The sequence below is a fragment of the Tetrao urogallus genome (assembly GCF_951394365.1).
Source record: "Tetrao urogallus genome assembly, chromosome: Z".
NCBI classification, from domain to species: domain Eukaryota; kingdom Metazoa; phylum Chordata; class Aves; order Galliformes; family Phasianidae; genus Tetrao; species Tetrao urogallus.
Genome location: NC_136816.1, coordinates 13487794 through 13500498, shown reverse-complemented (window position 1 = coordinate 13500498; position 12705 = coordinate 13487794). Strand labels below are relative to the sequence as shown.

Below are 12705 nucleotides of genomic sequence, written 5' to 3'. Positions count from 1 at the left end.
GCTCCAGCCCAGCTCTCCAGCCTGTCCAGATCCCTCTGTAGGGCGTCGCGACCCCCAGGCAGATCCACGCTTCCAGCCAATTTGGTGTCATCTGCGAATTTACTGAGGGTGCACTCGATGCCCTCATCGAGGTCATCTATAAAGATATTGAAGAGGACAGGCCCCAGCACCGACCCCTGCGGAACACCACTCACGACCGGTCGCCAGCTGGATTTGACTCCATTCACCACCACTCTCTGCGCCCGGCCCTCCAGCCAGCTCCTTACCCAGCCAAGAGTGTACCCATCCAAGCCTCTGACTGCCAGCTTCTGCAGGAGAATGCTGTGGGAGACAGTGTCAAAGGCTTTGCTGAAGTCTAGGTAGACCACATCAACAGCCTTTCCTTCATCCACCAGATGGGTCACTAGATCATAGAAGGAGATCAGGTTGGTAACATGGAAGAAGGGAAGACCAAAAGGGATGAAGGACAGATTTTTAACATGTTTCATCAGAGCACACCTGCTCTTATTTCTTAAAGAGGAAGGTGTTGGTTGGGATTGTTTTTGAGCTGCAGCCATTGGAGAGGTGCTGTGTCCTCTGAAAACACTGCTTCTGGTAGAAAGTGCATGGAAAAGTAATAAATCTACTCTGAGAAACATAAGCAAAACTAGGGGAGAGATGTCTTCAGAAAGTCTACATTCTCAGAATAAAAAAAAAAAGTCTTGAAAAAACACAGATCAAAATCAGTAGGGTGGATTCCTACACTAATGAAAATTGAAAGGCATGGAGAAGCTGACAGCTGCTGTGAAAATGATTCCTACTGGGGTGAAGTCAGAGAAACTGATAAACATTTGACTTCTAGTTGCTTTATTCAGTTAAGATAAAAGAAAAATCAATGTAATTGTCTTCATTTATTCACATGAAAATGAAGTCTTGAGAAGTCTTTTCTTTTCCTGAAATATTAAGACTAGTAATTATGTAGTTTAAATATATAGATACAAATTAAGAGAAATGCATAGTTTCTTAGAAGAGTGATGAAACATCACCCCAATGTGTTTTTATACTTCATATCACCATGTTCTCTCTTGGCCTGTCTTACATTGTGTATCAAAGCCACTTTAGTGCCAGCAACCGAGGAAAAAAACAGTAAATTTTGCTCTTACCTCTAAACATGTTTCTCCTCTGCCATTTCCGCATGTTGATGTGCAATTGTCAGCAAAGAGCTTCTTGTGCTTATTAAAGCCTGTCTAGAAAAAAATAATTTGTTAGAAGTGCTCCCAGCTTAACTGTATTTTAAGGCAGAACAACTGTTCAGGTTTAGTATGGTATCAGATGACAACTTTAGATATACTGCTACTTTGATCGGTCAGAGTCACCATTTTTGCATAGCCATAAGATGACAACTTCTTTGAAATCTAGAGGACAATGATGTTTTATTAAAGCCAGACATTATTAACATTCCACATCTTAGTGTATGTACCCTCATCGAGTTTGAAGATGACACAAAAGCTGAGTGGTTCAGTTTACATATTGGAGGGAAGAGATGTCATCCACAGAGACCTTGACTGGCTGGAGATGAACTTCTGAATTTCAGAAGGGCCTAGGGCAGAGTGCTTCAGCTGGTCAGGGCAAACAGCACAAACACACTGACAGTGAGTGGACTGAGTGCAGTCCTTAAGGGAAGAACTTGAGGGTTCTGTTGAACAGAAATGACTGAGACATGACCCCGAATGGTGGTGCACTTGCACGCACCATTTGTGAGAAAAACCTTGCTCTTATTCCTTGCACAGAGAGTGCCAACAATTTCCCAGCTCAAAGTATTCTCAAAAGCAGACCAAACTGCCCTCTTAGATCAATGCCTGCTGTTCACAGATTTTGCAACCCATTATGCAAAGGAATGGTAAATCTGGTGTGCACCTCTTGCACCTCTGCTTTTGGCACCTCTGCTTTTGAGCTTTTAATATGATGGTTTGGGGTTTTTATTCTTTCTTTTCTCCTTTTTTCTTTCTCGTAGAAGAAGAATACCTATAAAATAAGAACTAATGTCATCACTCATTACATTTAATAATTATACACTATTACAATAATAATTTTCAAAAATTCTCCAATCACTAAAAAATTATGCATCAAACTTCCTTTAGAACACACAAAACAACCAAGTAAGAAGCTTGAATTGAGTGCCTGAAAAGTGAGAACATGAAATTGTTTGGTTTGGAAAGTGAAGATTTCCATGTGTAATTATGAGGTCATAATCTATAAGTTTCTGCTTTCAAAAGTGTAACGTATGCCAAGAGGTAGATACTTCACTGCAATTACATTTTATATCCTTTTTAGAAATCAATAAATGTCATTAAAATGAGAAGCCTGATTTATGGTCTTATTGAGCTATTTGAGTACACTTGATTTTGTACATAAAAGCACTACGATATTTTCTAGTTACTTTCTCTGCTCCTTTGAAACATGCACATCTTCTTGAAATAGTGCATATGGCAGTGTGCGTTTGTGTGTGTATGCAAAATTGTGTGTGATATTTCAAGCCATGACAGACTGCAACTGGTTTCAGAATTACAGCTTTAAGTACTGTTGTGCCTTTGGCAGTATTCGAAACCTTGGCAGGAGCTGCAACTAATTAAGAAGTGACTAACTGTTTTAAAAACAAATCTTTTTCCTCTGCTTTCCTTTAGCAGAGCATCCTGCCAGATACTTGTTTCTGCATTCATCAGTGGGCACTGAATTGACTTTCTTGGTCTGCTAAGTTGAAAATGCAAAGACAGGAAACACCAAAATCATTGTCTAATACTGTCTTATGAAAAAATACATAATTCATTCTGCCAAAAATACATTTTGAAACATGCATTTTTGTTTTAAACAAAAGCACTTCTCTTGGTATTTTCAGCACTGTTCTTTGGAAGACATTAATATTCCACATTTTGATAATACCTTAAATTTTGTTAAGATACCCATTTTTTTTTTGTTAGACCTTTATTTCTTGAAACAAAATAATGAAAGGATAGGTGTGTTTTTAGACTTCAAGTTCTTAGTAGATGTAAAACTATGAAGAGTGAAGATTTACTTTATTAAATAGCACAGGCATTTAATAGGAACAGTGGTTCCTAATGAATTGGTTTTGATTAACGTCCATTTTCCAGTCACAGTTTAGTCAGTTTGTAGTAGATGATCACTTACATGCATTAGTGAGTTTCCTGGTGTCTTCCTTCTTGATGTTACTTTCTTTTAGACCAGCTGCAAACACACCTTAGCCAACTGAATGCAGAAGGAGGCACTGCCATTCCCGAGGGCCAAATGATTGTGATTGCCAAAGGATGTACAGTCATTCCAATACTACATTTACTAGACAGAAAAAGAACATACAGTGAAAGAACAAACCCAACCTTCCTGTAAAACTGTGACATGAAACCTCTTACTCACACTAACAGACGTATCTTTGACTGTCATAAATGGCATGTTTTCCAGATTTACTGCCAACCATATTTTAAACTAGAATATATAACTGCAGTCTCATATTTAGCAGAGAAGAAGAAAGGTGTCCTACTTTTAAACTAAAAGAGGATGCAAAACAGTCTGATGTTGGTATGATAATGAATGCTGCACATTTCATTGATAATGCTCAGTGCTGCTGAGTGTAACATAGCAATGACAGCCCCAATTACCACATCATCAGTTCGCATTTCTGAATGGCATATGAAAGAAAGTGAAGCAAGAGCAGGTAGAGAATATAGTATCATAGAATGGTTTGGGTGGAAGGAGCGTTTGAGATAATCTGTTTCCAACCTCCCTGCCATAGGCAGGGACACCTTGCTCTAGATCAGGTTGCTCACAGCTCCATCCAGCCTGGCCTTGAACACCTCCAGGGATGTGGGATCCACAGCTTTGCTGGGTAACCTGTTCCAGTCTCTCTCCACCCTCACAGTGAGGAATTTTGTCTTAATATCGAGTCTATATCCATCCTCTTCCAGTTTAAAGCCATTTTCCCTTGTGCTATTGCTGCATGCCCTTATAAAAAGTCCGTCCCTAGCTTTCCTATAAGCCCCTCTTCAGATAGAACCAAGAAAACTTGAAAATTGGTCTTACCAATTACCTGATCCAGCTTCAGTACAGCATCATCACAAGGTTTGTGTGTTTGTTGTCACTGCTGTACACATTGCTCTCAGATGTAGGAGGCTCACTGATTTTTATTTCAAGCAGTGCCATGAATGGATGTTGTCTCGCTCCAATTTATAGGAGGGAGATGAGGTTTTTAATATCTGTATACCCGGTGTGAGATTAAGAAACAACGGTTCATATGTTGTAGCATCCAGTTTATTACTAAAACCTAATCAGGGAGACGGGGAAGGGAAGGAGGGCGATAGAAAAGATGGAAAAGAAGCAGGAGTTGCGTAAAGCGGGGATAGTCACCAGCAGGATCCAGCAGCGGTCCGTTGCACGGTGTTTGAAGGTCCCGGGCAGACGCAGCAGAAGACGGGGAGCAGCAGCGTGGCCGGACTTGGGCAGCAGGCAGGTAGACGAGGAAGTCGAGGAGCCAATTCTTGAAGCAGCAACAGCGGTCAGGCAGCTGGCTCAGGAGAGTTTGACAGCATGCAGGAGTCACCTCATGAGGAATCTGATCGTCAGGAATCCCTCTTCTTCTTCAGGAGGAATCTGCTGCCAGAAATCCTCCGTTCTTCATGAGGAATCTGTTGTCAGAAACCTCTGTTCTTCTTCATGAGGAGTCTGTTGTCAGAAAACCCCAGTTCTTCATGAGGAATCTGTTGTCAGAAACCTATCCTCATGGTTTTCAGTTCCTCTTTTATCCTCCTTGTTTTCCTGCCTACTTGACAAGGATGGGCCTTGAGCAAGAGTCATTGAGTACCTCCTGAGATGGCCATCATCCGGAGATAAGTCCACACAGAGGAGCACTTCACAGCTATTTAGCTGCAGTTCATCTCGCTCTCGTCGCCCCTGGCCTTGCCCATCTACGTTCCCCCAGACAAAGGATTTCACAACCTTTGCCCAGGGCTTGCCTGGACTTGTCCATCTGTCTCCTTAAGACAAAGGTTTTCACGGTCCTTGCTCGGGACTTGTCTGGACTTGAACAAGTCCGTCTGTGTCCCCAGCAAGCTTTGAGACACAGAAGTTAACAGAATAATCTCTTACAGATGTAAATGCAGACAGACAAATACATTTTGGAAGAATTCTGTTTTCCTTAGGGTTTTCTACTCCTCCACTATAATAACTTGGGATGACAGTTATCTTGTAGATATTATATGGAGTGGTAGGCAGTATCTTCTGGATAGTTGTACAGTGGCAGTATCATTGATCTTTGTGGTCTTTGTAGCTCCCTGTGGAGGGGAAGCAGAGGGAGGTGCTGAGCTTTGCTCCAGGGAACTGATGACAGGCTGGGAATAAGACAGAGTTGCCAGGGAGCAGTCAAACTGGGAACTGGGAAACATTTCTGTTCCATGAAAGTGGTCAGACCAGGGAATAGACTTAGAGATATGGTGGATACCCCACGCCTGTCGGTATTCAAGAGACATTTTCCCCACTAATATCATGCAGTAATATTGTTTCCCAAATGTGCATGGGATTTTCTCCAAGTTAAAAGCTAATATTAGTGCTGCTTTATGTTAATTTTATCTTCAATGCATTACAAGGAGAAGAAAAACATTCTTAAAAACACTTTAAAGCTGCAGGGTGCTTTCTCATAGGATCATGTACTACTGTTGTCATCACTATGGCAGCTGTTTGGGAAAGTCTTTTTCAAATACTCAGCTTCTCTGTGCTAAGGGGGACTAAACTTTTCTGACTGTGATTCTTTGCCCAGCACAGTGAGTCACCAGCTGGCTGACAAAGTGATTCCAGCTGACTTTATAAGCCACACCTCTGAAATAAGTAAAGAAGTAAATTATGAATAATTACTGTGGAGCTGACTCACTGCATAAACAGTGAGTTCAAAATAACTTCAAGTTTTAAATCACCGATGATGGATGAAAAGAGGCATTGTGTAGGAAATGTTTGGCTTGGTAATTTAGTGCATTTACTTAACTATCAGAAAATAGAATGCTGACATTGCATGTGACATGGTATGATAATGCAAAAATAGTTTATTATTTGAGTACTCAGTAGATCATTGAAAGGCTTTTTTGTTTTGTTCTTTGTTTTTTGCTTTTTAATATAGTTTGTCAAGCTGCATGGCATGAAAGAAGTCCTGCCACATACAGGACTTTTAATTTGATTAAAAAGGAAGTGTGCCTGAAGTACAAACAAATTCGTAACTGTATTTTAACATTTGTTTCTTTACTATACATCTTTATTTCCTGTCCAGGGTCAAGAAATACATTACTATCAACTAGAAGTAGGTCTTTTGACTTTAAAAGCAATTCTGAACTCCTGCTGTCATGTAACTTAGCATGCCATTTAGGCTACATTTGTTTATTTTCATTGCTGACACCTGTTTATTCAGACAGGAAGGGTATTGGATTTAAATATATTAGTCAATGACAATATACACTGAATAGTTTTAGTCTCACTGAAGGTTACAACATAATTTCTTAAATAGGTGAAATACATAAAATGCATGTGATCTTCATTTGGGTTTAAGATTGTAAAGACTTTCATTGTCCTGCACTTTTTTTCTAGGAAAAAAAAAAAAAAAGAAACTGCCATGTTATGGTTATCTGTAAGAGAATTCAGTTCCTAGGGAAAAGAAATGAACATAATCTGCTCCTGAAAGACCCTAAACCAGCAGTAAGATAGTAAAAAAATAATTAAACAAGCAAAGAAGTAACATTGTCTAACTTTCTTGGCTGAATAATTTATTTCAGCTGAGATTCTGCTATCCTATTTTATGTAGATGTATGCCTAAGTGCAGAGTGATTCCATCAAAACAACCATCAGGGTCATAATAGAATCTAGTTTTGAATTGCTAATATTAGTGTTCATCCTAGTAATCAATTCTACAAATAATGCTCAAATAGCATTCTGAAAAACAGTTGTTACTGGACTAAATATTCTTTGTATAATTGAATGCTTGTGTTTAACCAGTTTTAATGGAGCATCACTAATGGTTTTTACTATTTTTTACTCAAGCATTAACTCCACTTGCAGATCATGTAGATTTTTGTCATTTGCAGAATTTTATATCTGAGCTTTTACCATGTCTAGTCTTCTTCTCTGCCATTGTTAACCTAGGAAGTATTAGCATACTTTATTTAGATTATAGTTCATTCATTTACTTCTGATTTCTCTCTCAAGATTTAAAAACTCAGTTTCTTTTCATGGTTAGCTGTCATGTTATTTAATTAATGATGTATCTTACTAGTTTAAAAACAATAGGCTGGTATTTTTCCTCCTTTTATTGCTGTGAAATCTTTGCATTTACAAACACATTTTACTTAAGTAAGTGTATAATAAAAATCATGTCATCGTAAAATTTAAAAGCTTAGTGTGATCATTTGTCCATACACACCTGATGGTTGATGACTAGCTTCTAAGTAGACATCTAAACATCAAATTAGGAGTTACAAAAGAGAAAGGTTAACCAGTTAAGCACCATGTTTAGGCCTTTTCAAGTTACATGCTTGTAACTTGAAAATTTTGAAATTTAAAAAATAACTTGAAATAAAAAAAAATAAGAAAAATAAAAAAAAATAAAAAAGAAAAATAAGAAAAAGAAAAATAACTTGAAATTTAAAAAAGTAACTTGAAAAATTTTATTTATTGAGCATTGAGTTGTAGCCTACTTATGTACTTGAACACTAACTTGTACAAATAAAAAACATTTATTTACCTCAGGAAACTTTAGTCTGAGGCATAGTTGGCTGATGCAACAGACTGTAATTCATTATTTTCTATCAATTGGATTTGACAGCCCCTAGGACACCACGCTATATTGCAATTAGCAAAAACTGTTGTATTCAGTGTCAATGCAACATACAATTGCTTACAGAACGTTTTACTAAATTAGCCAAGATTGATTGATGTCAAATGCAGTAGGTGTCTGGTGATGAGCTACTCACTATCACAGGATCTCTTATGTCTGATGAAATTTCCCTACAGATGTTTTGTCTTAACATGACACACGGAGTAATAGCGAAGGCAAAGAAGTCTATTTAAAACGAATGGTACTGATTTTTGAGAAAATGTTTGAAATCTTCATCTGTGCCATATGCAAGCTCTCAGGCCATCCATCAGCGTGCCAGAGTGCTTCTACAGTTATAGGAATCTTCACAATCTGCCAGGAAATGAGTAAGCTGGCAGAAAAGAGGGCTTCTTTGGAATGTTTGTGTGGAACTGATTCTACAATAAATCAAACAGAGGCAGCTTACATTTAAACTGATGATAGAAGAGAGTGTTTAAAAGAGACAAAATATGATAGATCTGTTTAGTACCTTAGGAGGGTATCTATATCACATTTACAGGGAATCCTCTCAGGCCTCATGGTGCTTTTAGAGGTGAGAAATGTTTGACTGTTGCTTTCTCTGTCATTGAAAACTTCTCAAGACTGTGAGAAGACCGTTTTTATGATGCATGTGTATATAAAACATACTGACTGCAAGAAGAGAAGGAATTAAGTCACTGGTGTACTTCTAAAATACAGTTTTACTGTGAATATGTCTTTTATTTGAGTATGTGTAGTAGATAGTCAGTAGTCACAGGTTCTTTCTGGTGGTAGCTTAAAGCAATTTGATGGTTACCTGTCACAAAAAGGGAAAGGTTCTGCAAGACGCAAGATGCATGTTATTGCTTGTCTGTGGCAACAAACAGCTGGACTGGAGAATCGAATGGGCTCTCCATCCATCATTCTGTAAGGAAAAACAAACAAACAAAATTCAAAAATTTCTCAGCTGTAATTTCAGGGTCAATGGACCAATACTGGATACATAAGCTTTAATTGATGGAGAGATGCAAAAAAGATATTTCTCTGTCATCCTAAGACATCTTTGTTAGCTAACCATAACACTGGTCCCACAGCCATGTTTCAGAAGTCTTCACCTTTAAAACTACACCATTTTTAACATCAACCACACTCAGGTTATCAAACTACATGAACAGTTTTTCATAGTGTTTTATTGATGATATACTAAGAAAAGATAAATAATATAACAATTAGCACAATTTGGATTTCTTCATCTCTTTTTTTTTTTTTTTCCTCTCTCTCTCCCTCCCTTTCCTTCCACCAACCCTGCCCCATCCCCACTCTCCCCATTTGCACAGCTTCCACTGAAGAGGAACCAACTTCAGCAGGTATGCATATTTTATTATTACACCTACATCAAGGTGACCATTACTTAAGAGCTGCATTTTAAAACATACATATATATATATATATTAGCCAGTCTTATGTTATAAATAACATGTGCTTAATATCCTTACTAGTTTCCTTTTCTTTTGTGTCTCTTTCCTCTTGGCCATATTTTCCTCAATTCAGAGTCACAAGAAGATAAAATTTGGTGAACATTTTTTCCAGTAGTAGTTCAAAATCTTCCCTGTCACTTGTTCCTTCCGTTGTAATTCTGAGCTGGTGCGTGGACCTTAAGACAACAGATAAGGTCAGAAGTGATCAAAAGTTCGAAAAATTGGTGCTTTTGTTAGTTTTTAATTTGGCTTTGTACTGGTAAAGCTCAGTCAGCTTCATGACTGACAGCACTGCTTGGGAGCAAGGAGTGAAAGCAGGGAAGGGCAGAGGGTGCAGAAGCATACTGCTCAAAAAAAAACATACAGCAAACTGTGGCCTGGATATGTAGCTCAGTGAACTTTTATTTCCATTGACAGACTGCCAAGTAGTGAGAACAGATAACAACACAGTCATAAAAATTAGTTTAGAAGAACCCCAGGAGATGCAAACACATAGTGCTTATGCTATTCCAAAGATTAACTATTTCTAATTAAATGGCAATCCATTAGCTTGGGAGTATTTAAAGAAAAGAAGACATACCGAAGAAGAATGCTGCTAAACAGATTAACATATTTGAAATGGCACTGGGTTGTATAAACTCAGTGAGCTAAAACATCAAATGAACAGGGAGTCACTTTATAGTGGCTTGTTAAAAGAAGTCAAGGTCTCCAGGGTGCCAAAGGCGAAAAGGTACGAAAAGTGAACAAAGGAAGATAGCAGAGAAGCATTGAATGCTAACTGTTTACAACACTAACCTACGACTTGGGAGCAATATGAGTAACTAGGATATGGTGAAGAATAATAAATGAAAGGATTCAGAACAACGACAAAAGTAAAGTGTGAGATGAGTAGACTAGTTAAAGATAGCATTGAACGGGAAAATCAAAACGGAATTTTCAACATGAAGATAATAGCAGAATAGAAAAAAAACATGACTGAGATGAGGAAGGCCATGCTGAAACAGAAAGGAAGAGCTTTGTGCTGCATAAGACTTAATTAAATGCATCTGAGAAACTCGTCTTCAAATTTGCATGGAAAATACTTTAATAAAAGAGTCAATTGCAAGAGAAAAAAATACATTGGTGCTCACCTGTGTCTTTTTATTTTAAGTAGGGATGAAAGAAATTGTATTCCCCTCATGGAATGGATTTAAGCATGTACGTTTTGTAGAGAGACATTTGAGGTTTATGTGAATGCACTGTGGTAATGTCCATGGACTTGTTGTGGCTGTACATTAATAATCACTCCTATTGCAACCAGTGGAGTACCTCATAAAGACAGATCTTCCTTTACATTTTTAACGCTACTGTAGATTTTGGTGACAGCCCATATCCACGAATTGGCCAAACTAATTAGACGCATTAGCTGAAAATGAGTATCAGTAGTTGGACAGAATCCTACAAGTTATGTATTCACATCCTCTGGAATCCTTGCAACTTCAGGTGACACAGCAGAGTTGTGTTTGTATAAAAGCTTGTTTGCTTTTGTATTCATTTAAATGGTTTGTGTTTAATTACTTCTGTTTTGTTTTACTGCACCCTGTATCAGTGCTTTGGTTATTTTTCCACCTAATTCTCTGTTTTCCACCTAATTCTCAGAGCTCAGACAAAAATTTACAATGAATGAGTTAATATTCCTAAACATTTTAATCTTCTTTAATTTATCGATTCTCTGTAAAATTTTTACACAGTTATTTTTAAAAATACTTTCCTCCAAAGCTTTGTAATATATGGCTAAAACTTAAATAATTTACTTAATTGTGGCTGGTTGAATTAGCTGCACCTAGTATTCAGTGATTATTTGTATTATTATCGTTTTCACTGTTTCAAGGTTTTTTGACATCCAAAAAAATGTACCACAATTATTTGTGCAGTAAAGCTATAGTAGTGTAACTTTCTTATATGAAAACTCTTAAAAGAAACACTGGTGACCTTTTCGTGTTAGTTATGCCATGAGAGACTGCTGTTAGCAGTAAGGGTGTATGTGTGGCAGCTGCCCTGTTACAGCAGCACAGACTGTTATTTCCACACAGACAAATCAAAAGCTAGAAATATACAAATAAACAGTAACAAAATGTTTTTGTTCTCTGAATTGGACAGATGAGCAAATGCCTCTGGCATATATTCTACATGGTAGATTTACAGTGTGAGGCAAAACCCATATTTATAAACGTTTGTGCAAACAAATTTCAGCTTCTTAGAAATTATGTTAAAATGGAGCATGACTAAATACCTGCAAAAATACACTGGCTTAATGTAATAGAAACACTTCTTGTTATTTAATCTGGTTGTAGGACACAGATACTTCACATCATTAGATTCTTTGTGAATTATTTTTGAAATAATTACTTTCTTTGGAAAAACTGTGATGAATTTAAAGGCTTTTGTGGGATTTCATTTGACTGGAATTTTCCAAATGCAGAATCATATTTTTTCCTATTCAGATGAAAATTTCCACTTTAAAAAATCTGAAAACAATTGTGAAAACAATTCTGATCTCTTCTTTGAGAAACAAGCTTTAGGTCTTAAGTTTTTCTTCTAGATACTACCAGAGTATAATCCAACACTCTATACACATGAAATGTGACTAGATAAAATAGGCTATATACAAGTGTAGAAGTTAATTCTTAGAAATTCTGTAAGATAGTAAACATCATCTGCAAAGCTGTACATACCTTATTTTGAACCTCAGCAAAGCAATTCAGTACACAGTATCTGAGTAGTCCTTTTAACTCTCAGTGCGTAGTAAACCTATTTATTGTCTTTGCAGGACTCATTTAGGCTCACAAGTTTGCCAGATTGGAGCTTAAAGCAGCTGTAGCAAAAGTACAGCTCAGAAGTGCAACGTATATTGTGTCAGTGAAAAGTACTATTTTATTCCTGACAAAAACAAAATCAAAAGCAGTCAGCTTCATTAAGAGGAGGCATGTAGTTTTATATGTAGTGATATGCTTGGGAAAATGAAGTTAAACTCATGTTATAAAAATATTACTCGTGCAGCTTTTCCTAAGAAAAATTTTCTAAGTAAAGTGTAATTGTTGTTTAACTGAATAGTATTTTTATCTTCAAATTTAATAAGCAATACTTGATCATCAAATGCTTTTAATTTATAGCTTCTATTGATTTTGTTTTAATATATGACTGGACGACATTGTTTTGAATATAAAAGATTAATTAATTCTGACGTGGTTGTTCCAGTACAATTAGTTCTCAGATTGTATTGATTTTTACAAAGCCTTATGCTGTGGTTAAAACAGATACTCCTTTCTTCTAGCAGGCATGCAGTTACTGTTGGAAAGATGCAGTGGTGCAGTGGTGAAAAATAAGTAGAAA

The 12705-nt window shown here is 37.2% G+C and overlaps 1 protein-coding gene across 1 annotated transcript in view; it reads left to right on the top strand.

The window, feature by feature from the left end:
- EDIL3 (EGF like repeats and discoidin domains 3) overlaps positions 1-12705 on the top strand; it is a gene marked incomplete at both ends in the record, with an annotated part of 271143 nt that overhangs the window by 107625 nt on the left and 150813 nt on the right. The window contains one exon of the mRNA XM_079548148.1: positions 9193-9222. Coding sequence (XP_079404274.1) covers positions 9193-9222 — 30 coding nt within the window. The remainder of the gene's footprint in view (positions 1-9192; positions 9223-12705) is intronic.